General features: G+C 45.8%; 3 protein-coding genes across 5 annotated transcripts in view; 2 read left to right on the top strand and 1 right to left on the bottom strand.

The window, feature by feature from the left end:
• Window positions 1-4,486, top strand: part of phyhd1 (phytanoyl-CoA dioxygenase domain containing 1) — a 44,577-nt gene extending 40,091 nt beyond the window's left edge. For both annotated transcript variants that reach the window (XM_028809074.2, XM_051931619.1), the window contains exon 11: window positions 4,293-4,486. In XM_028809074.2, the coding sequence (XP_028664907.1) occupies window positions 4,293-4,338 (46 nt within the window). In that variant the 3' untranslated portion in view covers window positions 4,339-4,486. The remainder of the gene's footprint in view (window positions 1-4,292) is intronic.
• Window positions 4,487-9,906: 5,420 nt separating this feature from the next.
• dolk (dolichol kinase) lies at window positions 9,907-25,550 on the bottom strand. Of its 2 annotated transcripts, none has more exons than XM_028809073.2 (2): window positions 25,375-25,550; window positions 9,907-14,954 (listed from the first exon to the last, which is right to left on the bottom strand). In XM_028809073.2, exon 2 carries the CDS (start codon window positions 14,838-14,840, stop codon window positions 13,275-13,277), a length of 1,566 nt encoding a protein of 521 aa, XP_028664906.1. In that variant the 5' UTR covers window positions 14,841-14,954; window positions 25,375-25,550; the 3' UTR covers window positions 9,907-13,274. The 2 variants fall into 2 exon arrangements, with proteins under 2 accessions (XP_028664906.1, XP_051787571.1); XM_051931611.1 differs by lacking the exon at window positions 25,375-25,550 and adding an exon at window positions 23,774-23,935.
• A 131-nt stretch (window positions 25,551-25,681) lies between these two features.
• nup188 (nucleoporin 188) overlaps window positions 25,682-26,232 on the top strand; it is a 126,481-nt gene continuing 125,930 nt past the window's right edge. The window contains exon 1 of the mRNA XM_028809068.2: window positions 25,682-25,761. Within this exon, the coding sequence (XP_028664901.1) occupies window positions 25,736-25,761 (26 nt within the window). The 5' untranslated portion in view covers window positions 25,682-25,735. The remainder of the gene's footprint in view (window positions 25,762-26,232) is intronic.

The raw sequence follows: 26,232 nt of genomic DNA, 5'->3' as shown, positions 1-26,232 counted from the left end.
ATAGAATACGATATTTCAACCATCTGATTTGAGAGAGAGAGAAACAAACTAAAAAAAAGGGGGACAGATATTTTAAAACCTAATTTTGCTACTGGACTATTTTCACATATCAGGTATTTTGAGCTGTGAATATAAACTAAAAAAGATCAATTAATAAACATAGCATAAATACAAAAGCACATTAGTAGGTTTAGTTTTTCTCCAGTTGGCAGACTCTCTTTGCCTGCGTACCTGTAGCTCAGTGGAGACGTTGCCAGCTCAGGAGGTTTGTATCGCTGAGTTGTTAAAGCAAAATTGATTGGTCAGCAACAGTCTGCTGATCTTGTATGACGACCGTCAGTCTCTCGATCAGCGGTGTTTTATTTTCAGAATGGATTTCTCCTGTATGAAGTGGCAGACACATTATTATTAACAAAACGCAGGCACCTGAGAAATAAACTGAAATGTTACTCACTCGGGATTCTTCTGTCCATACGGTGAAGATTCTGTCGGCCTGTGCATTGCGATTTCAGGCGTTTGGATTACACCTCGATATACAACAAGTGCAAAGAAAGGCAACTTTCTATTTCACGTGCTTTACACGCCCGTAGTCCGCTCGCTCCGCCACCACAAATGAACACCCGCCGCCATTCACTGGATGAATATACACGGGCGGCTCGTGGTGGGTGACTTTCTGTTTTAGAGTTAAACGTTATAAGGGTTAAAGACTAACGGCAAGAATATTCATTCAAAAACGAAAACTACACACATTTTTAGTAAATTATTATTTTATTTCAGTTAGTCTTTCCAGCTGCTTGAATAGTTTCATTTAGTTTTAGTTTTTCATTTCAGTTTTGTTAATTGTTTTATTTCAGTTTACGAAAATGTTTTTTGATTGTTTTTGATTTTAGTTTTTGTGGGCCACACTACGTACTCCGTTTTCATTTAAAAACACAAACATTAGTCTCCTTGTTCAGGGGTGAAAACTAAGACTTTTATAAATGCACTGAAGAGACTTCTGAACTTCTGAAAATGCCAGCTCAGCATCGCAGTGTGGACATGTGAGTTTTACACGTGCAGACTCCGATTTGTTTGTGCTTATTACATGACCCTCCCTGATTGGGTCCTCCTCTTCACGTCTTCTCATTCCACCTTCACGGTAGACAACGATATTCCAACATAGCAGACGCAGAGGAGTTGCTTAATGTGACGCTTGTTGTGTTGCTCACCTGCATGTAAAGCCAATAATTCACCGATTGCTACAATTTTACGATAAATTCAATGGCCAGCGGCATTCCCATCCCTTCAAGGATATTACTGACGCTGCACAGATGCCCAGGGTAGACAAACGACTACGTCACACGTGTCTTCGGTCATTTTAGTGGGGACGGAGATACTTTTGTAAACAATGTGAAAGCACTAGTGTGGACGGAGATCGTTCCCATTTTAAAGATGCCATTTTTAAATGTAAATGTAGTAGTAGTGTGTCTGGAGCCTTCACCATATTCAGGTAGACAACCAGGGCAGTCAAGGTGGATCCTGGAGGGGCTTAGGCTCCGTTCCTTTGATTTCTGTCTGCTCCTTCCCTTTAACTAACCCTTACTTGGATTGTGCTGTTCTTCAGAGCACACAATTTGTACAGTAGACTGTGACCTGCAGGTGGTGCTCTCAAACAGCCTCAGACCCAACAAAATGCCCAGGCAGCCAAACAAAAGGGGATTTATGGAGGTCGGGTAGGATCAACATGAACAAATTGTGAACAGAAACTGAAAACACTCAGCGCAAGAGGAAACCAAGTGCAGTAGTCCTCCTTAACTAACCTTCACAATTCCCCCGAGGGCCCTTGTCGTCATGGGTCCGGATTGCACACACCCACAATGCCCTTGATGGTAGATCGACACCTGCCATTTCCTAACCATGCGGTGCTCACATCACCAGACCCTCATATTCCAAGTGGGTGCCGTTCAGCTTCCCAAAGGTCCAGGCCATTAGGGGGAGAATGGGGGCCCAGGGTCCCATGAAAGTATCAGAGGGTCAGGGAGCATTTGCTGCATTTCACTGCCCTGACACAGGCTGAGCCACCGGGCAGCTGACTGAACTTGGCATGGCACGGCCGGCAGGGTCTCTCAAGGACACTTCAGGGATCACCTCCATCATAAGACTGGATGCACTGGAGCCTCATCTGTCAGGCGGTTCAAGTGAACTCCTAGCACTGCAGCCCGAGCGTTTGCTAGATGGGACTGCAAGGTTTAAAACAAAATCGCCCATCAGGGGAGGCACACACACCGATGAGCCTAACGGGCCCACCTGCCCAGGGGCCACTGGTGACCAGCAATCTGCAGCAGAGCAACTTGAGCATGGAATCAGACATGAAGAGTTTCCTTGACGGTAATCTTTGGTACCATGCAGCCATGCAAGCTACACTAGTAGAGGACCACGGGGGAGACCCTTATGGTCATCAGAATAACTACCCCTCTGCCCTCTCCTGGGTTTACATTAGTCATTTATGTTTATTCTTTATTTCACTCAACTGCAGACCTTTAAAGAGATAAGGTGCACAGGGAGACCATCCTGCCTACACCTTGTGAGATGCCCAGTATGAATAGGACTGTCTTGAATCTAAGGGTTGGGCTTCTTTGATTGCGGGACACCAAATGTGGTTGGTTTATTTTAATAAGAGATGCAAATGGGTGGGATTAATCAAATAATGAACACAGCAAGGGTTGTATAATTCTAATAAGAGTAACAAAGTGGGAGAGATTATGCAAATAAGGTATTGGAATGGGATTATTCATGCAAGAATCATAAAGGAGGTGGGATTATTCAAATATTTGGCACAAATGAGATTTGACTTTTCAAGTGAGGAGCACAAAGGGGTGTGGCAATGCAAATAAGTATTCAGATTTGTGACAGATTTGCAACAAAGTCGAATTATTCAAATAAGGGACACAAAGTGGGGGGGAACATTCCAGAATGGGGCAAGTGGTAGTGGGATTCTTCAAATAAGGGTCACTAGAGGTGGGATTTATTGCATAAAGAACATAAAGGAATTTGTAAGATTATTCTAATAAGGGAAACAAAGTGCATGGGAATATTTCATTAAAGTGGATTTATTCAAGGGCGGCACGGTGGCGCAGTGATAGTGCTGCTGCCTTGCAGTTAGGAGACCTGGGTTCGATTCCCGGGTCCTCCCTGCGTGGAGTTTGCATGTTCTCCCCGTGTCTGCGTGGGTTTCCTCCCACAGTCCAAAGACATGCAGGTTAGGTGGATTGGTGATTCTAAATTGTCCCTAGTGTGTGCTTGGTGTGTGGGTATGTTTGTGTGTGTCCTGCGGTGGGTTGGCACCCTGCCCGGGATTGGTTCCTGCTGTGTGCCCTGTGTTGGCTGGGATTGGCTCTGGCAGACCCCCGTGACCCTGTGTTTGGATTCAGCGGGTTGGAAAATGGACGGATGGATGGATTTATTCAAATAAGTGACACAAATGAGTGGGATTAGTCAAATAAAGAACAGGGAAGGTGTGAGATTATTCTAGTAACAGTAACAAAGTGGGTGGGGTTATGTAAATAGGAAACTACTTATTTAAATATTTGACACACAGAAGATTTGATTATTCAAATTTGTGACACAATAGGGAATGAGATTATTCACATAAGGGTCACTAGTGGTGTGGGACCACCGTATGGGCTGTTTAAATAATGCTCAGAAATTGGGGGGGGGGGGCCGGGGGTTCTTCATGTAGAGGACACAGAATCGTCGAATTATTCAATAAGTGCAAACAAACTTGGTGGTGGGCTTATTTAAATAAGGAAGGCAGCGAGGATGGGACTGTTCACTTAGGTGTGAGAAAGGAAGTGCTGTTATTTAAATATTTGGCACAAAATAAGATTATTTAAATATGAAACACAAGTGCTTGGGGTTATGCAAATCATGGATTGGGATGGGCTTATTCATACAGTACAAGGGTCACAAGGAGGTGGGGTTACTCAGAAGGGGCAGGACATCAAAAGGGGTGTGGCCATTCAAAATAAGGGTTATTCAAATTTGTGACACACATGGTTTGGAGATTTTACATAAGGAGCACAATGGGGAGGGATTATTCAAATAAGGGGCACGGTGTGGCTGGCATTAGTCATAAAGGAGGTGCCGTTATTTAAATATTTGGCCCCAGATATGATAACTTTCTTATTATTCTAATAAGAAACACGAGGGGGTGGGGTTATTCAGATAAGGAAGTCAAACGGGCAGTGGGCTATTTAAGGCAAGGGGTGGGCTTATTCAAATATGTGACAGGGGGCTTTGGTTTGTTTCCCCAGGTTACAGCCCACCGCTGAGCTGCCCTTCCCGTCACTCTACACCTGACCAGCAGCCTTCAGCTCGCGTGTGCAGTGGGACAGAAGGGGACGCGTGCTATGTCACCACAACCTGCCTCTGCTCTGTGTGTGGCCTGCAGAGTCCAGCTGTTCCTCAATTATGTGGCATTAAAACAAAAAGTCATTTAAATGTTGTATACACGCTGGCTGTCTGACCTTCTTTGAGCGTTTATTATTGTATTAACAGCTGCTTGTTTTATTTTGAGGGACGTTAAAGAAGATATTTGTCATGGACTGCAGCAATGAACACGTAAGAAATTCCACAGAGGATGTGACAAGCCAGTCTGATGGCGACGCTCGAGATGTGGATTGGGAATGTAATGTCCTGGCGCCATCTGTCCCGGGGTCACTTCTCTCACAGCACCGAGTGGTCACAATGGCCATCAACTAGAAAAGGAAATGAGAGCTGCTGGTGAGGATGGCGGCACTTAGCGGTCAGTTTAGTGCCCAACTCTGTGGTGTGAGCTCCAGCCGGACGGCCATTCATCACTCGAGTCCTTAAACTGACCAGGTGAGTTTGAGGGGTCCTCCAGCGCCAACTGTCCTGACCTCAGGAAATCCAATCACTTGGGGCTCGCTATCCTCACGTGAGAAAGTGCAGAAAACGTAGATACACCTTTACAGGGCGTATGACTTGCACCTGTGGCTTGTGTCGCCTCACCTTTAAATGGGGTGCACTACATAACAGACAGACGTAGATGTGAAAGGCCCTACAGTATATAACAGCACACGGTAGGAGGGGGCACCCAAAAATAACCGCAATCTCTACCTGGCGCTCAATCTCGACTCGCTGCTAGGTGTGGCACACTTACAGTATTCTGTGCCAGTCTGCCACGTGCCGTTGCTCATACGCCGTTCCGTGTCGGTTTTTCTTGGTGCTTATTAAATGTGTTCTGTGATTTTTGTGATGGACGATCATAAAGAACAGCGAGTCTGCATTCAATTCTGTTTTCTCTTAGGGAAGACCGCTGCTGAAACTGTAGCGACGCTTGAAACGGCTTTTAAAAGAGGAAGCTTTAAGTAAAACGCAGGTCTGCACGGGGTCTTTGTGTTTCAAACGAGGGGGAATGTCACTTGAAGACCAACCGAGATCTGGCCGACCTTCCACAATCAGGAGTGACGAAAATCCTGAAAATGCTCACCATGCGATTTACGAAGATCGTCGTCGGACTGTTGGAGAGATTTCTGAGTTGACTCGTGCGTCTCGGAGTTCTTGCCACCTTCACTACTCGCCTGATCTTTTGCTCCGTGCGACTTTTTCTTATGAAAACAGAACTCACGTTTTAGAACCGTGGAGGAAGTCAAAGAAAAATCACTGCAGGCCTTGGACGACCGTCCTCTTCAGCACCAGTGGGAAAACCAACCGTTGGGACGAGTGCATTCACTCACACGGAGAGGACTTGGAAGGAGACTAAAGTTTCAGGAAGGAAAGAATTATGACAATGGTTTTATTTTTTTCAATTCGGGTTATTTTTGGGTACCCCCTCGTATGATGGATGTGAAAGGCACTATATAATAGATAGATGGGCACACTGTAACAGTCACATATGAAAAACAGTTCATAAAAGATGGACACCAAAGGCACTATATTACTGATAAATGGATATGACAGTGGAAAAGTCTAATGGATATGAAAGGCACTATATAACATGCATATTAAAGAGAGTCTATAAAAGACACAGTAAATAGAAATGAAAGGCGCTACATGAGATAGACATGACTGACACTCTATATACTGTAGGTATGAAAGGTGCTATATAATCAATGAATAGACAGGAGAGTCATAAAGACAGCTGGATATGACAGACAGGGACAGCTCTTCATAACAGATGTGTGCCGTTTTATGTAAGCGCCATCTTTGAAAGGCACTCTATAAAGACGCCCTGTCGTAGATCCACACTGCAGCACAGATGATGCCACACACGTTTTATGGAGAAGACACGACATCAAGGATAGGAAAGGCATTATAAAGGAGATGGATCAACTAGAGAAGTCAAAGGCACTACAGTATATAACAGCGAGACATAAGCGCTACATAACTAGATACTTGAGACATGTGCTAACTGACAGATAAGGCGCTATATAATATACTGTAGATATGATAGGAACTATAAAAGACAGGTGGCAGGATGTATTCATGTGAAACAAATTATAATTGATGGACAAATAAAAATGTGTTAGACAGACAAGGAAGGCACTATATAAGAGATGGGACAGACATCATTTACTAGATAGGTGCTCTTTAAAGTAGAGAAGTACATGTGAAAAGCGCTATATACCAGATAGTTAGAAACTTTACTGATGACCAACTTGTCCTCTCTTGCCCAAACTGCCCACTATAACTGAAGTGCTCACCAAGGGCACTTTGACTCCAATGGGTGACCTCCGTCACTTGACTTCATTGTCACCTGTCAGGTATTAAAGTCACACGCAGCAGGCGGTCTGATCTCATGGACCAAAAAGCCGCCGCACTGCACACGTGTCTGCTGTACACTCAAGACGTCGGGGGGTCCGCTGGCTCTCTCAGGGTCTGTGCTGCTTTTATCCCCGTTGTTAATCAAAGCTGGCCGTGTGTGTGTGTGGCATAAAGGGGGTATGCTGGCCTGACACCTGCATTGATGACAGTGCAGTGGACTGGTGATACTAAAGTGACCCCCTTGCTGTATGGGGTTAAGACCCCAGCTGCCCTGTGTCCCTGCTCAGGATATCTGGGTGAAGATGATGGATGGATGGATGGATGAAAGCACAACTGCAATGGAACAAATCAAACAAAAAAAATGGAGCCAGAGGTGATCTGCCTGAAGAGTTTAAAATGATGAATGGAATGAGTGCAGCAGATCGAGACGGTGACCTTAAAATGAGGTCACCAAGAACACGGGACACAGGTGGAAACTTGTTAAGTGCAAATTTCACACAAACATCAGGAAGAGAATCACAGACACATGGAATAAGCGACCAAGTAGTGTGGTGGACAGCAGGACTTTCAAAACTCAACTTGATGTGACTTTGGGGGGTGTGGGTAGGACTGGTGGGCTCTGTTCCATTCTCATCACACTAATTACAAAAGCACATGTGTGGTTAGACCACCTGAAGAGTCTTTAAAGGCTGACAGTAGGGACCCTCACAGCTGATTGTGATGTCATTTTGGAGAATCTCAGTGAATGGGTTCGGTGAGCTTGCTGGACCCGACGGCCTTCCTTGGACCATGGCGATGTCACGTCTTTGTGACTCTTTCAAGGCAAATGTTGAAGTGAGGACAGGATTCTTGACCAATGAATGGGGGGCAGAGGCAGATCTTCAGTTCAACATACAGCATTATGGGAATGACATCATGTCTGTTGAGCTTTAGTGCTGGGATTTCAGGAAGTAACTTAATATTTTTAACAAAACGTTTTCCACGTTGGTTGCTGCTGTCCAGAACTGGTCGCCACAGTTGGAATCTTCAATATATTGTCATTTCTCCACCAAGACATGACATTCAAGATTCTTCTCAGCCTCCACTACACGACATTGGGTAAGTAGCGTATTAAAAATACTGGTTTTGGGTCTGTTGTTCATTAAAAGCTGAAGGTAACCCTGATCGGTGGGCACAGCCTGCCAAGCACTCCAACTTCATGGTCTCCAGTACAACAGCATGGCATCTCCACGGGCACCAGTCCCCAATGCTCAAAGGGGTTCACATTTTTTCTTTGGTATTTCCATGGCACCTGAACATGCAGCAGAAACCTGTTCAGATAGGTTCCATAACTCTGTGGGCCAAGTCGCATCTCTGCGAGTCATCGCATACCGATTGGCTCGTCACTTCCAAGTCATTATGGTGGTGGCCTACACTGCAAGGCCTCACTCCCTATTTGTGTGTCCCGAATGATGCAAATCGAGAAGCTCATTTTCACCACCCTACCCTGTCAGCGACTGAATTTAGATATCGTGCCACATGACATCAAACTTTCATCGATGTTCCAATTCAGTGGTAGGAGAATCCCCACAATAAGTGGCTCGGCTATCCTGCCATCTCCATCACCAACCCAGTAATTCACAGGCAGCAACTCCTCGTACTGAGAGACATGAGCCATCAGGTCGAGTGGAGATCTGCCTTGGCTGGTCACTTTGTCCATTTTGATGAGCATCATACGTAGTTCTGTTATCACTTTAACACTGAGGATGCCACTTGGTTAACGCCGTTGATTCCTGTAGTCATGGCGGTTACATGGAGCTGTGCCACCCAGCAGGCCTGCACGGCTTTTTATAGCCCTGAAGGACAACTCAGCGAGTCTGAAACCCGTCGGTGCGACTCTCAGCGTCTACTGCACCATTTTGTAACGCATTTCCATTGACCAGCCATGCGTTATCTGCATATCTGGACTGTTGACGTGGGCTTAGTCCACTGCAGCGACTTCTCGGGCTTTGTGATGGTTGCAGTGCGCTATATGAAATTGAGACATAATCGATAAGAAGTTTCCTTTGCTCATCTTTTATACGCCAACTTATTACGTGTAAACGATCAAAAGTAACACAGGCCAGCGTCGAGGCTGACTGAGCTAAGTCGCTTTCAAGTTTTTCCGTATTTTCTTTGCATGACGCTCCAATTTTTATTCCAGCATTTTGTCAATGGGCTGCCAAAGTGACCCCTCACACCTTGGAATCTACGTGAAAAACTTCTAAATGATCTTGTAATTCAGCACTAGTGAAGACGAACACCGAGGAGTTGGCTTCACCGCGAGTTTGGCAAACCCACAGAAATGTTGAGCAACTTCACCGAAGTCACTGCATTTGAATTGTCTCTCAGGACAAAGGAAACATCCACCAATTACGTTTGACCGATTATTGTGGCCCACATGTAACCTGAGCTGTGGGGCAGCGGTGCTAACCCTGGTGCCTCAAACAATAAAACACACAAGCATGAGAAACTATAAAATAAAATCTCCATATATCCGCGTGCTCGGAGCGTGCATTAGCTGTGTGATGAAGAGACAGCGGGAGGCTGGCTTGTTTGAAATCACAGCAGAAGTGTCTCTTCTTTGGTTCCGATTTCTGGGTAGATGTGTGGCACTTTTTGTGACAGAAATTCCTTGTGATTAGTAATAAACCGTATTAATCTTATTATTTCAGAGTCACATGGGTTTTCTTCCTTATAGAGGGAGTGGGCTCCTTAAGCTCCAGCACACGACTAATTAGCCATGTGGTGCAGCGCTCAAGGATCAAAACCATACATTGGGTGGCGGTACTCCTGCTATTCTGATTACGTCAACTGCTGTACCCCTCTGCTGAAAACAGCACATCCGCTTTGGTAAACTTCACCAATCAAAGCTGTTCAGTGTGCCCTGCACGTCATGGAATTTTAGCGAGTGCCGTCCTTAAATGGGCCGCGTCTTCCATCTAAAACTCTCTGCACGTTGTTTTGTAACGTTAGGTAATAACTGGACCCCAGCCCTTAACAGACAACTGCACTCTGACCTTCTACTAACGAGAACAAGCTAGAAAATGTCAGCGTGTGCACCATTCAGGTGAACAGGAGGACTTACTTTCATGTTTGGAAAGCTGGACATTTCTCATTTTTTTTAAAATTTTATTAAAGAGTATTTCTGAGTTTTAAATATCTTTGCAGCAAGTCATATTCAAAAGTAACACAGAAAGCATTTGCATGTATTATTATTACCCAGAATAAATTATTAAAATAACATCAGTCACTACTTGACCCTTAGAGGTGCATTTCTCCTACGACCCTTCATTCTCCAGAACCTTCGTCATGTTAAACAGACAGACACTGACGCCATCCAAGCTTAGAGTACGTAAAAGACGGGAGTTTCAACGACATTCCATTTAACCACACAATTCAAAATAGAGCCAGTCGAACAGTGCAAGCTTTTAACGTTATGGGAAGTCATTGGTATTCTGGATTTTAAATCTAGAAATATAAGCAGGGACACTTCTAATATAGAGGACACAGTGGACAAAAATAAATATGCATATAGATAAATAACGGTATTGTGAAATGTCACGGTAAACCGATCCTAAAGATTAAGTGAGCATAAATGTGTCTGAAATGGACAGAGTTTGTTTCTTATTTGTTATTCCTTCACTTGTCCAGTGACGCAGCACGTAACATGAACTGTCACTTTCACCTGTCAGCATAGTCATTTGACAGACCCGCCTCTAATGGCTGCACTTTCGACCAGTCGCCCGACGAGCCAAAGCGCCTGCTCAGAGTTGGCACTGGGGGTCTTCGGAAAAACCCTGCTGTCACCGTGGGACTGATGAGCCACCAATCCAAGCTCAGGACTCCCTAGAGCCCGCCCACCCTCTCAACTCTGACAGGTGTAAAGGACAGATTTCATTTCAAGGTGCACTTCACGTGGTGTGGGAGGTCACTGAAATAAATCAAGAGATAATTGAAAACGTCAAGAACAATATATTCCATGACACACTTAATTATTTATGCTCACAAATCATTTGGTATCATTTACGTGTCATCACATTATTTATCTGCATATTTTGTTCAAAATATTTATCCACATGAAAGGGCCCAACTGCATGCGATTCAAAAAAACGTGCATCACTGCTCCGCTTGTGCATCCCCCCTAACAGGACTCGGATCCAATTAGAAATCTCCATCCATGTTCTGTATGGACAGCAAAACCAGAAAGTCTTCAGTGCCCGTCGCTTTATCGTGTTGCAGAATTCAATTAAAATGGAGACTTCGGACATTAATGCCCATCAATGTACACTCGGTAATCCCTAATGACAAAGTGACAACATGTGACCACCCATGTGACCTTCCTGAACGTATTCAGCCCCCTTGCTGTGTGCTCGAGCCCACCCTGTTTGCTTTAATGCTCCTTGAGACGTCTCTAAACTTGACTGTACAGGAGACCACCTGTGGCAACATGAACCGACTGGACGTCCTTTAGAAAGGCACACGGCGACCCATCAATAGGAGGTCCCACAATTCAAACTGCATGTCTGGACAAAAACCAAGCCATGAAGTCCAAGGACCTCTCTGTGGACTTCATGACATCGAGGCACAGATTGGGCCAAGGGGACCAAACAATTTCTAAAGTGCCGAGTGTTGCCAGGAGCACAGTGGCAACAACAACTGTGAAATGGAAGAAGTTTGGAACGCTCTGGACTATGTTCTAGAGAACTGATCAAGAAGGGCAGCCTTTGTGAGGGAGGTGGCCAAGAGCTTCAGACATCTGCTACTGAAATGGGAGAACCTGTTGGAAGGACGAACAGCTCAGCAGCACTTGGGCCTTAATGGGAGAGTGGCCAGACCAGAGCCACACTTGAGATGAAGGCCTACGAGAGCCCACCTGGAGTTTGCTAAATGGCATTTAAAGGACTCTGGTCTGACGACACAAAATCGGAAATCCAAGCACAATGTCGGTCAAGGACCGGGCTGCTCGTCACTTGCCTACTGCCATCCCTATGGTGAAGCATGGTAGTGGCAGCATCGTGCCACATGGGTGTAAGGACTTGGAGACTGGGCAGAATTAGGGATGGGAGGTGAATGTGGCTTGAAGAAAAGCTGCTCCAGGGTGCCCACCACAGCTCACCTCTCAGCCCAATGATGATGCAAGGCATACAGCCAAGACAACGTTGAGCTGGCTTCTGGACAAGCCTCTGATGCCCTTGAGTGGGCACAGAACAGACTTGGAGAGACCTAAGATGGCAGTTTAAAAACGCCTCCCATTCAATCTAACGGAGCTTCGGAGGATCTGCCAGGAAGAACTGAATCAACTGCGCAAATCCAGGTGAGCAAAGCTTGTAGACTTACCCATGAAGACTCCTGCCAAAGGGGCTCCTACAAACCTCCACAGCACCAACTAAACGGTCTGAATACTCCGTATGAAGGAGAGATTTCAGTTTTTGATTGTTAATAAAATGCAAACCTTTCCGCAAAAGTCATGATGTGTTAGTGAATGTATACTGATGGGCCAAAATGGCAAACGTGTCCACCTCAAATTAAATTCACAACGCACTAACGTGCGCAGAACGTGACGAGTCCGAGTCCTTTCTGAATCCACTGTATGCTTTCCTTCTATGATCAGACATGTTGTTTCACTGACGGACCACAGAACCAGAGAGTGGCCACACGGTGCATGTTGATTAGCACACGGAAGTCAGAATTTCACTGGACTCTGAACATGAGACAATAAAGACCCCATAAACCTAACTTCTCAATGCGCTCCTTCCTTCTTTTAATGGTCTTTGAATGATTTATTGCTCTATTAGTCAATCACTTATGGGGCCACCTCTCGATAAGGGAAGCTCACTGGTCAGTAACCAATGGCACCCCATAATAAACATTTTCCACCACAGTGTGGTGGTCTCTTCCAGTGGCTCATGCTGCCAGATGCCCTTAAATGGCCGGGCCGTCAGGAAGTAACCATACGCCAAGTGAACAGCAAACAGCCAAGTGATTCCACTTTATGGACCCGAATGCACAACTTCTCATTCACCATTTGTACCTTTCACTTTCTTAACAAGAGGCCCACTCCATACAGACGTCTCCTCTACAATACTGTCTGTGTTTCTGGACTAATCAGTATCAGCCGATTAGCCTCACTTATTATTAATAAGAATAAATACATAATTAACAGAATAGCAGTCAGTGCTCGACCCAAACAGCTGCACTTCCCCTATGACCCTTCATTACACAGAATTTCCATTCACATTCTTCACAGTAAAACAGCCAGATATTGACGTGACCGGAGGTGCACTCGGGCTCAATGGGTCTCTCTCTTCTAAAGTTCTACATTTCAAGACAAAAGATTAAAAAAATAAATAAAAAAGGGAGAAAAATGTGACTTGGAAAAAGTCGTAACACTTTCAAGCTCCTGCGCCACCATTCATAGCTAAAGGAGCAGAGAGTGAATGTTGGACGAGAATTTGTTCCTACATAGGGGTCTTCGTGCTCCACATTTATCAGAGCATGAGCAGAATAAAGAGGTACAGGGGCAGGATCAGATTGTCAATTTGACTTGTGAAGGCTTCAAGTAAAGAAACCAAAGTTATCGAGCTCACAATCCAGGAGTAGCTTGCATTCAGGTTAATCGTTCCATCAAAGATGAGGAGCAAAGCCACAGCAATGATTTGTGCAAAGACTGAGGTGGCTGTCCCCTCCACTGTTTTCCTGGTCCCAGGCCATTTAATCTCTCCAAGGCTACTTCCAAAGACTGAGGCCACCGTGTCCCCAACTCCTACAGCCAGCACACCGGCGTAAGGCACCAACCCTCCTGGTCCAGAAAAGGTCCCCTTGGAAGTGCAAGGTCCAGGAAAAAGCCACACGGGGAGAGCTAAGCCAATCAACAGGTAGATGTGGGTCAGGATGAGGGGACCTGAATCACGCTCATCGAGGAAAAGGGTGAGCAGCTGCCGAAGAAGCCGCCCTAAGGGCCTGATGCGAAAATACCGGATGTACTCCAGGAGAAGAAACACTGAAAGACATATCACAGATGCCACGTGCAGGAGCTCCCGATCATAAATTAAGCCGGGCACAAAAGTGGCCACAACAATCAGATGAAAGTACTTCCTCACCACCGTGGACGCCTGGTGTTTCTTCGACTCGCCTCGTTTGAAGTTCTGCTGCAGCACAATCCCAGAGGCCAGAACCGCCAAAAACAGCCAATAGCTCAACAAATACAGCCGTATACTGCTGTGCCGCACAAAGTCTATCAGCCACATGAGGGGGTGCCTGCGAATCAGAAGGGCGAGCCACGGCATGATGATCCCCAAGCCCAGAACTGCCGTCATCATGTGAAAAAACAGGGACGACACCCAGGTCTCTGACTCCATGAAGCAAAAAAGGAGTGCGAAGAAAATTCCCACCAGCAAGGACCCCACTATTGCGACCAGCAAAAAGTGCGTCACTGGGTCTCCTCGGCTCTCGGAAGCATTGAGAGAGCGCTTAATAAGCTGGTTGATGACAAAGCTGATGCCTCCGACGACAATTAGTGCCTCACCAGGGGTGAAACAGCGAGGAAGGAGATATAAAACAATCAGGCTGAGGTAGACGAAGATCAAGAGCACCTCCAAGACCTCAATAACTTCGGAGACGGTCAGCACTTGCTTGGCAGTGTAGATGACGGCGCTGCCGGCAATGCCAGAAATGATGCAAGTGTTAGTGGGGACGGGCCGCGTGATGCCGAGAGCAATCAAGGAGAGGAACAGCGCAAGCGTCATTCCAGTTGCTGTGACCACCATTGAGAAACGTTCAAAATAGACGTTCCCCGATGCCCGACAGCGCTCCTGTAGGACCATGCCGAGGAGTGGCATGGCCATGCAGGCGGGGAGGATGCCACTGTTGGCAGAAGGCCTAAAATGAAAGACGCCCCCCCCTGATTTCAGCAAGCGGTCCCATTTGTGCTGAACGTAAAAGGCCTGGATGGCTAAGGCAATTGAGCACCAAGACAGCTGGTCCCAGATGACAAAGTGGACACAAAGGACAATGGTGAACACCACCAAGGACTCGACGAGCACCAGACTGCTCATCGTGATGGTGCAAGTTCTACCGTTGGAGGTGGCTCGACTTCCTGACTTGCGTGTATTTTGGGTCGCTCCCGCTTATGTCACAGAGTAAGAGGACACGGCTCACCACAGTGTCACCTGTAACAGAGAAGATAAGAATTAGACGGACATCACACTCGCAAACCCACCGCTTTTGAACTTTTTTAGGGATAATTATTCTTTTTTTATTTTTTTTTTACTTTTGTCCCAGGGCTGAATATTTTTTCCCCCCCAAAGTCGAGTGGCTGGTAGTCCATAATGTCCACTAGCACGCCATGTCGTCTGATGAAGTCCAGTACCCAGTCTGCCCACCATGGGTCTATGTCCGTGTAGTCCTGCCAGCGCAAACACTGCCATAAGCATGTCAGCTACACGAGCGCATTCAGTATCATGAGCAGTCAGCCGACACAGCGAAAACTGGGAAGGAGGGAAGGAAGGAAGGAAGGAAGAAAGATGAGTAAAGGGAGCACAAAAAGAAAAAGAATGTTGCTATGCGCATTCGCTTCTCTCTCTGGCCCACGTCGATGCCAGTCTAGTCGCGGTTTACGCCACTCCTGCACCAGCACAGATTCAACGTCAAGTCAACGAGTCTAACGGTCCTCCTGGCAAAGAGGGTTCACCTACAACATGGCAGGGAGTTTTATCGACGTCTACAGCTTTTTTTGTTTGCCCTCTGCCCCTGAATTTCTGCTTTAGTCGACATTCGCCCTCAGCCCCTTGTGTCAACAAAAGACAACATCGGCCCTAAAAGAGAGAAGGATGAAGGCGAGGACTTGTGGAATGCACTGTGAGCTGACAGGAGAGGTCCCTGGCGATCGATGACCCATTACTTATATGCCAGGCGGGCGTTACTTTGCTGATAATTTGGACCACACGATTGAACACACATGGCTGTAAGTGAACTACACACGTGTTACATTTGCACAAAAAGCTTTAAATGTGACTTCAGCCAACAGGTGCAAGTCGCATTACTTCATCACAAAATTCAAATTAGAAATGTGACCAACGTGGCGAGTGTGCCGGTGTTTATGCATCTCTGCTGATAATGAAGGCATCTGGTGGAAGGCATCAGTGACGTATCCTTAAGGGAATACAACAGAGGCTGAGGACGTGCCATCCGTGGAGTCACACGCGTGTGCATGAGACACAGCTTAAGGGCTCAGGCCATGGTAATTCTCCACCTGTCCAGGAGGTGGCACTGTGTGATAACGCAGTCTCTGTTCCTCCCTCCGCAGACCAAAAGACTGCCAGCTGTCCTCCAATGAGGTCACTTCCGGTGTCCGCCCACCTGGACCCGCCTCGTCCTGCCCAGCAGCCATATGACTAGAAAGTCCTCCATCTTGGACTGTCTGACTAGGACTCTGGTCTGGGACGACTCAATTTCTGTGTTTTCACACACTTTATTTTCACATATTTCCAATTATACCAGATTTGTCCACGCAGGTACCCCCCCCCCCCCCAGCCCCCCCACTCTCATGGTCTCCTTCCGGCTCATCACAGGGGTCAGACTGGATGTGAAGAATAAACCCTTCTGGATTGTTCAGCGACTAAGATTCTCTGGATTCGTCATTTTATATTGTTCTATACATTTGTGGAAGACTGCACTGAATTTGCAGAAAAGTAAATACATACCCATTGAAAAGCAAGGCACAGTGCCAGCCTGGCATCTTGAGACTGGTGCTTGCCTAAAAGTCAATTTCTTCACAAGCATTTGCCATACGAAATTCTGTTCTAAAGTTCAGCGTTTTCTATCATTTTTTTTAAATATCTTCCCAGCACTGGTGCTTTGGAATTAATGGGGATGAAGCACCACAAGAAGACAGAAGCTTTAGAACTTACCAAATACGTTAACATTTCAGGCCAAGACAGTTGTCGAGTGTTGATCCCCGTCTTGTGATCACACACACAGTAGAATCAGCTTATACGTGTCATTTTAGAACAAACCCGCACCAGTTTTATGAGATTCAGCCATTTCAAAAGAACAGCAGTTGTGCGCACCGCCTCAGCACCTGCACTCTTCAGTATTGGACTTTTCAGACACCCTGTGGCCACCTCTCAAAAACTAAATCCCAGTAAATGGTTCTCACCACGTGGCTGGTTTTGTTTCGATTGACTTCCTCACACAAGCAAGCAGAAAACAAGTCCTTACTCGAGAAAAACCGTGACAGGAATACGCGATTCAGTGCATTTGAAATATTCTATGTTTATCCTTTAGCACTTCATCCAGTCCCTTTAGAATCAGCAAATCATCAGTAGGCCGCCTTATTACGACGCCAGGCGATCTCCGGGATCGTCTCCTGTACCCATAAGGCTGCCGTTATGGAGATTAGCAAGATGCTAGCTGGCCAACATGCCTTGAGATGACAATTTGGAGAGAAGCCTTGGTGATGAACCTTTCTTCCCATAATTAATGTCAAACAGCTATGGTGCAGTCTTGCTGTGCCCCGCTTACACTTTGAGCTTCTTCTTCTTGTATTGACTGGGGAGTTGAGCCTTTAGCGCCTTCTGCTGGCTGCACACACAAATGACTCTGCGAGTTTGTCACAGCGCCATTCCAGCAGAATCGACACAGACGTGCAGTTCAATCTTGTGGCTCACGTTTTACCAGACTGGCAAGGCCGATTTCTTCTTCACCACCAACACGGTTGTCTGTGCCTTCCTACATTGAGGGGGGTGCTTTCTCACAGAGTGTGGCTATTAACAATGAGGACACCTGCTGGCCAAACTGAAAACTACAGGAAGTGAGGACCTTGCTTATCTTATCATTCAAAGGGCACCGTCCCAGTGGTATGTCTTGTCAGGTGTGCTTGGCACAATCAAATTCTTCCCTGCATGCCTCCTCAGCACAGCTGACCTCTACTCGTCACCATTCGACTTGTGGAGACCAAAATATGGCAAGCCCACTGAGGAACAGTGCAGTAGCCCAACACTTCAGCAAAATTGTGAAGAACTGCTTGGATAGAACATTACAACAATCTGGACGAGAACAGGCCATTCAGTCCAACAAAGCTCGCTGGGAGGATTGTACCTCCTTGATGGCCTGGAAATGCCATGGGATCCCACAGTACGAGTTGCCAAATGTGGTTTGGGAAGGGCACAATAGGCCTCACTGCTAAGACTATGACAAAAATGACCCAATCCTGGATAAGACATTAAAAAATGAGTGAATAAAAGAAAGTTCAAAAACAGGCACCTTTGTCAAGTTTGCAGCATTCAGCCCAACAAAACTCGCCAGTCCTCTCCACTTATTTCTTCCAAAATAACATCAAGTCGAGTTTTGAAAGTCACTAAAGTCTTACTGTCCAACACACAACTTGGTCACTTATTCCAAGTGTCTATTGTTCTTTGTTTAAAGAAAAACTTCACAATGCTTGTGTGAAATTTCTCCTTCACAAGTTTCCAACTGTGTCCCGATGCTCTTGATGAACTCTTTTTAAAGTCATCGTCTTGATGCGTCTCCATGGATCGAGATGGATCATCTCGATCCATTAGATGAAGACTAATTCCCTTCATCATTTTGCACACTTCACTCAGGTCCCCTCTTCATCTCTGTAAAGCCTCAGCTCTTTTAATCTTCCCTCCTAATTCACCCCCTGTAGCCCCCCGTAATCAACCCAGTCATTCTTCTCTGGACCTTCTCTAGTGCTGCTATGTCCTTTTTGTAGCCTGGAGACCAAAACTGCACACAGGACTCCAGATGAGGCCTCACCAGTGTGTTATAAAGACTCAGCAGCACCTCCTGTGACTTGAACTCCACGTGTCAAGGCGCTATATAACCTGACATTCTGTTAATGGCTTCTGAACACTGTCTTGCAGCTGACACTGGTGAGTCCTTCTGATAAGGTGGACTCTTGATTTTCAGACCTTCCATTTTGTATTCAAAAATAGCTGAAAACACGGAGAACTGCAAAGAATATGTCAGGAATTTCAAAGAGGAACATCAGAGATACGGTGAGCGCCTATCCTCACAAACCTACACATTCTGGTATATGGTATACCAGTGCTGAAAAATGACTGAAAACCCCAACTGTTAAAAGCGCTATGGTACCAGGATTTCAGTACTGGGAGTAAGCCTCAGTTTTGTGCAGTGGACTATGGTTGTGTGGTAAACTGGTACCATAAAAGTATCAAAAATCCTAAAATTGAAAACGTTACGATACCAGCATTTTAGGATTTTCAGTATACTGGAAGTCAACGTCAGCATTCCTTCCCATACCCTGCAACTGAGACCCCAGTCACTTGACCCTCTCACAGGCCCAGCTCACAAAAGGAAAGCACACGGATTGACACAATCAGAACTTCATGGGACCCTCGCTCCGATACACTAAACAGGACACTCAAACTAACATCCAACAACGATACAGATCTGGTTTGGGGGTCTGCCTGGGACTAATAAAAATACACTTAGGAGAACAATGCAATTGGGGTGCGCTGTCTGTCTGTCTGTGGACAATCACAACTAGGACGTCATGATCCGTACAACAAAAGAGCAAATAGAAAAAAGCAGAGAAGACCGGAAAGGCCCAGGCACACCGCGCTCGACGAGTCGTTTCCAAACGTTACCTTCTGAGCGGCGATCTTACTGCCAAAACCAGCAGAACAAACAGAAGAAGAAGTTTACACCAATGGTAGTAAAACTTTCAAATAGTTTGTTGAAGTAAGTCACTTTTACAGAACTCTGATTTTAAGTATATAAACATATCGTCAGTGTTTTGCTGTAATGTGCTCATGAATGTTGCCGACTGCATGAAAACACATTTCAACTTGTGGACGATAAAGTAAACTACAAAGAAGGGCGACGTGGTCAAGGAGATCGTCAGTAGTACTGGGGTGTTGTACCCTGTTAGCCGTTATGGATGCAACGAGAAGTCAAGCAAAATGACACCTTTGACTGGCTAAATAAAAAGATCACAATATGCCAGCTTTCAGGGCAACTCAGGCCCCTTCTTCAGGCGAGATGTCATATGGGGACTGGAATTCCGTGTTTACAGACACACTAGCTGTGTAAGAAGCTACTGAAGTCGTCAGAAAACAAAAACTGAAATGCAGAAATGTCAGGCGATTGAAAGGAACAACTCTGGGGGTCTCTCACCCAGGGGGTTTCGTTTTGCTGACGTGCCCGCCTCACTTGTGTTATTAGCAGCTAAGCGAGTTTCTGTTTCTTACCCCGACTCCACCTCTCACTTCCGGGTCAGACAGACACATACAGGTATTTATATACAAGACTGGGACGGAGGCAACATCGGAAAACCTGTAAGTGAGACATCTTAGACAACAATGAATAGACCTCTCCAGGCTGAGATTCATTTAGCAAGACAGGAGAACAATGTCGAGTCAAGATCTTTTGATAAAAAAAAGACATTGTTGGACAGTTATTGGAAGTTTCGGATGAGTTTTTCCATATAATGTGGGTCTGTAGTCAGGTTACTTGGGTCAGTCCTCACATCTCGTTATAAAACTCTCCTCTCCATTTGTTGTAATGTGTTAAATGTTAGCAGGAGTTTAACTTGCCATTCTCTTCTCTCACGCTGTGCTTTGAAGCTGACCAAAAGGTGCCATTTTTCTGAATGATTTCCGCCCAGTGGCACTCACATCTGTCATCACAAAGTGCTTTGAGAAACTGGTGCGGAGTCATGTCATCATCGCCTGCCTGCCAGCAGACCTGGACCCATTTCAATTTGCTTACAAAGCAAAGAGATCCACGGAGGACACTGTGGCCACAGCCCTTCATGCTGCCCTGACCCACCTGGAGCAACAGGTGAGTTATGCCAGACTGCTCTTTGTGGACTTCAGCTCGGCGTTTAACACTATCCTCCCACAATGACTGGTGTCCAAACTGGCAGATCTGGGACTTCCATCACTCACCTGCAGTTGGATACTGGACTTCCTGTCTGGTCGCTCCGAGAGGGTCAGGCTGGGTCTCCACACCTCCACTGCTCTCAGCCTCAACACCGGGACGCCGCAGGGTTGTGTGCTCAGCCCGCTCCTCTACACTTATGACTGTGTCCCCACTCAGCATAGCAACAAGATCATAAAGTTCACAGATGACATGACGGTGGTCGGACTCATCTCGGGCAAGGAGGGTGAGCTGGCATACAGGAACGAGGTGGAGTGGCAGTCAGAGTCGTGCAGAGTCAATAACCTGCTCCTCAACACCACAAAAACAAAGGAGCTTAGTTTAGTGGTGGAGTGGTGGCTCTGAGGCTAAGGATCTGCGCTGGTATCCCGAAGGTTGCTGGTTCGAATCCCCGTCACTGCCAAAAGAGATCCTACTCTGCTGGGCCCTTGAGCAAGGCCCTTAACCTGTAATTGCTCCAGGGGCGCTGTACAATGGCTGACCCTGCGCTCTGACCCCAAGGGGTATGCGAAAAACTAACAAACACTGTTGTAAGTCGCTCTGGATAAGAGCATCTGCTAAATGATGTAAATGTAAATGTAGAAAAAACAAAACTGACACCCAGCCACTCATCATTGGCGGGGGGGCCTGTGTGGAGAGGGTCCTGGTGTTCAGGTTTCTGGGCATTGAGCTGGAGGATGACCTGACCTGGAGCGCTAACACCAAGGAGCTGCTGAAGAAGGCGCAACAGAGAATCCTCAGAAAGAACCATCTCCCCAAAAATCTGCTCCTTGCCTTTTCTCACAGTTCCATGGAGAGTGCGCTCACGTATGGACTGTGTGTGGTACGGCGCTCCACGGGGTCGTCAGGACAGTGAAAAGAACAACTGGATGTACCCTCCCCATGCTGGAGCAATTCTACATCACCTGACGCCACAAAAAAGCAATAGTCATTTCCCAGGATTCATCCCATCCCGGTCATTGCCTCTTCCAGCTTTTGCCATCGGGCACGAGATACAGAGCAATGAAAACCGGGAGAAACCGCCTTAAAAAAACGTTTTTATCCAAAAGCAATCACGGCCCTGAACTCAAATCAAACTGCTCCAGATCATTCTCCAAATGTGGATTACTGACCTGAAGTCAACAAGTGCAATTTGTATATTAATAATAATAATAATTCATTACATTTATATAGCGCTTTTCTCAGTACTCAAAGCGCTATCCACACAGGGAGGAACTGGGAAACGAACCCACAATCTTCCACAGTCTCCTTACTACAAAGCAGCAGCAGCACCACTGCGCCACCTGTGTATTGTGTAAAGTACTTTTATTACTATTCGGTTTGTTATTTTCTTTCTTCTTGTCTTTTTAACTCTTAACTCTCACACTGAGTCAACTGCACCTTCAATCTTGTTGTTCCTTTGTAAAAGTGACAATGACAATAAAGATCCATCTATCTACCTTGCTTGACGTCTCATTACAAGGATATCATCAGTAATGGAAATCAGACACTAGAGGGCAGCAGATGGTCTGGGATTCCAACAGTAACAGAGTTCTGACACTAGAGGGCGATGCGCTCCAAGATATCTTCAGTTTTCGAGGTCAGACACTAGAGGGCAGCAGAGTCCAGAATACCATCAAAGGCACTAGAAATGCTCACATGGTCAGGATAAATTTCATGGTAACTCTGTACTTGTGATGCTAAAGACCCATAAACGTACTATGAACCAAAAGAAAAATTCTTAACTGTGGCCAAAGTAGAACAAATCCCTTTAATCATGTACTTCGTGCCCATATGGTTTATGTGCCAATGTATATGGCCTATGTGAATTTCCCATTGGGATTAATAAAGTATCTATCTATCTATCTATCTAAATTAAATCAGTTTCAATTTATGTTTTTTCAATGAAGCCGACTTCTAAGACTGTAAGCTGATAAAAAGTCAGTATTTTCAAAGAGAACATATTTTAAAAAACTGAATTGAAAAAAGATAGTTATTTTTACAGTTTTTATTATTTTTTATAAAGTAATTAAATGCACCCACGGGTGTCCAATTCCAATCACAGAGGGTCACAGTGGCTGCAGGTTTTCAATTAGTGACCACTTTCTGCTGCTAATTGATTTCTTCTCCCTTCATTGTAATTGAATTATTTAAGACTAAAAACCCTAATTTATTTTTTTTCCCCTTAATGAGATACAAATTGAGCCGACACCTGGCCAGTTGACCTGCGTCCATCACACAATATCTGAAAATAAAGAAAGGTGAAGGTCTCCGTGATGTTAATCAAACATTTTAAACAGCGCTTTTAGAAATAAGAAAATCAACATTTGTGGAGGGTCCTCCCCGTGTCTGCGTGGGTTTCCTCCCACAGTCCAAAGACATGCAGGTCAGGTGCACTGGCGATTCTAAATTGTCCCTAGTGTGTGCCATGTGGTGGGCTGGCGCCCTGCCTGGGGTTTGTTCCTGTTTTGCTGGGATTGGCTTCAGCAGCCCCCCGTGACCCTGTGTTAGGATATAGCGGGTAGAACAATGACTGACTGACATTTGTGGAAATGTCCAGCTATGGAATTAAATGACGGCTTTAATTAACTAGAAGAATCAGCTTTTAATTAAGTTTGAGGCCCCGCCTTAGCTGGTCATCTGTTGGCTCACTGCCTTTACATCTCATTTCTATTTGGCTGCCATTTAAGGAAAAAGGAAGCAATTCAGATGACTGAGTCTTAAAAAAACAAGCCCATTAAAATGAAGAGAAAATTTAATTAGCAGCAAAAACAGGATTACTAAATTAGAAAAGTGACAGGAAGGAAAACCTGCTGCTACAGCAGCCATCGCGGATCGGAGTTAGAGACCCCTACCTTACACTCCAGAGGTTCATCAACCAACGTACACTACATGTTTATGCCGACAGTTTAAAATCAGGCAGTTTTTAGGAGCCTAACAGTCGTAATGGTAAACGTCTGGCCAGAGAGGAGAGGAAAACAAAAACTCCAGCTGGCAGGATGAACAGAGAAAAGAAACCAAAGGGAATTCCAAAGACAAAAGAAACTACTGGAAATGTGCATTTCTTTGGAGGAGACTGCACGTTAGCTGATCTGGCGTTGTTAAACTGGCCCGTGTTTGCCTTGTCCAGGTCTTGCACCCAATGGTTGCCGGGACTGGCTCCAGCTCCCCCACAGCCCTGTCCTGTATAAGCAGGCTATGATAATGTATGGATTGGTAGATGGATGGTCGTTTTCTGAAAACTCTTGAATTGTAATGATTTTAAAAAAAATATTACAGACTGAAGCTTTAACAAACATCAAGATTCAAATGATCAATTTTTTGTTCTTGTTTGCTCTTTATACATTTAGAGAGATAAGAGGAAATGTCCAACGGTTTTTCAAGGACCAGTGTCTTACCCACAAGCAGCAGCCCCCCCACTTTCAACAGTCCTGAATGAAATACAACAAGACGCCTGCACCAGGAAGAGCCGAGGAGGAGGAGGAGGTTGGGAGCATGCACGCATTACAGCGTGAGATCAGAGTGCAGCCATGCAACGGGTGGCACCTCAGCACCACACTGAACAGTAGGTGAAGTTTTTCTTTACAGAGGCTGGAGTGCCAATCCTGCCACCAACCTGATCAGAAATACATCAGCTAAGATCTGAATGGCAGCTGGCCAGGTGCCTATCAGGTGCCTATTCTGGCAGTGCTGGGCACCAAGTCGGGACTGGACAAAAGGCCATTGAACTTGAACAATTCAGCCTCAGCAGACACATAATGAATACGCAAACTCCACAGAGGCAGTGATCTGGGCGGATCTGAACCCAGGACTCTTGAGAAGTGAGGCAGACATGTCACCCACTGTGTCACCCACAGGTTCCAAAGCCTTTTCCAGACCCAGGCTGTTTGAAATATTGTCAGTCACTTCTTATTCAATATATTTTGTCATGTTTAAATATTTTCTCGCCACCCAATTTGCATATCATATGACAAGCCCTCTTGAGGTCGCGACCCCAAGTTGGGAAACGCTGCCAATACAAATACAGTACAGTACAGTACAGTACACCAGATCCGTTCCGGTTTTGAAGCGCTGAACCAAAAGGCCAAGTAACGTGGTGTGGGTTATTACAGGATTACTTTATAAGCGCTCTTAGTGTAACAAGTCCCTTGTCTGTTTTTAAGTTGTAACAGAAGTCATTTCCTTCGGGCTTAATAAAGTTTTCTGATTCTGAAGATGTTACATTTTTTAAATCCACATTATCTTATTTGCATATTCATTTTATTTACGTTCAGGGTCGTCGGCTAAACGCCAATAATAATTTAAGAAATGGCCCCATCAAAGTAAACAGGCCTGGTCAAGGTAATAATTGTGGAAATCATGGGATGAACGAACTAAATAAAGACGGAAGAACCGAGACGGGCTACGATTAAAATGTACGCGCACACTAACATCAAACGTAACGTCGACTTCAAACATAAACGTAAACCAACAATGTTATTACAAAGTGTGAAATCCATGAGGTGCAGGTATGTACCCTGCTGATGACGATGATCGGAGCTCAGCTCCAGACACACGCCTAGCAGCTCACACAAAGCTCTGGACTCTGTAACGTGTAACCCGACCACTCAGCAGATTATTTCTCGTCACTCTGTCAAAGCAACCTGGGATTTAGAAACAACCGCATTTAAAGTACATACTTACACATAAGTCTTTAGCGGCCTCTATCCAAAAACACAAAGACTCGGGGTCCCCCGCTGTGTCCCGTCGCATCTCAAACGGGATGCCAGCTCTTTTGATGATTTGGTGCCTTTCTCGCTTTTTCAGACCTTGCACGGTAGCGTACCGCCATGCTGATAACCTGAGTGGCTGACTCAGAGTCCACGTGGTTGGGGCTCAATGTCATCACGGCCCCGTCAACCCAATCCAGCAGCTCGTAATCGGCATGTGATCTGGCGCCTGCACCAATCGCAGATGAAGCGCACTGTTGCAGGAACCGCGACAATTTGAAAGTCACGTGACCAGGGTGCCTCGCGTCCAGGGTCACGTGTTGGGTGAAAAGGAAATGGCGGCGTCTGAGATGTGTGTCAGGTAGGTAAATGAAACGGATCAAAGCGTGCGATAGTGATGGACTTTAAATTGCTTAACAAAAGGGATGGTTTGTGAGTGGCAAGGCGTCTTTAAAAGCGACTGGTGTAGTGTTGTTTCTTTGCAGTGTACATTTGTCAGGGGTCTCGTGGAACGTGCTTGGCTGCTCGCCGCGCTTTTACTAACAAAAGACGACAGGAAAGTTTTGCGGCGGCTATGGTTAGACTTCCCGTAGAGTTCATACTGCAGCGACGCCGGGGAAAGACAACAGAAACACGGAATGATCCGAAAGGGTGCCAGAGACTCGCGGCTACAGCATGCCGACTTGGTCTCCCATCTCCAAACCGAGAGAGACCCTTCGCGGTAGACTGCCGTTAAGTTCACGCGGGGCGAGCGAGCGAGCGCGCGCGCGCGTGTCGTTACCTCGGGGACTGACGTCTCACGGCATTGATGTAGGCGCGCATGGCGATTATA

The sequence above is a fragment of the Erpetoichthys calabaricus genome, chromosome 9, assembly GCF_900747795.2.
Source record: "Erpetoichthys calabaricus chromosome 9, fErpCal1.3, whole genome shotgun sequence".
Taxonomy (NCBI): Eukaryota; Metazoa; Chordata; class Cladistia; order Polypteriformes; family Polypteridae; genus Erpetoichthys; species Erpetoichthys calabaricus.
Note: the sequence above shows the minus strand (reverse complement) of the source record. Positions and strands in the feature narration are given on the sequence as shown.

What these genes read in the sequence shown, in the direction of transcription:
- dolk (XM_028809073.2), bottom strand. Translation starts at nt 14,840, where the DNA reads ATGAGCAGTCTGGTGCTCGTCGAGTCCTTGGTGGTGTTCACCATTGTC.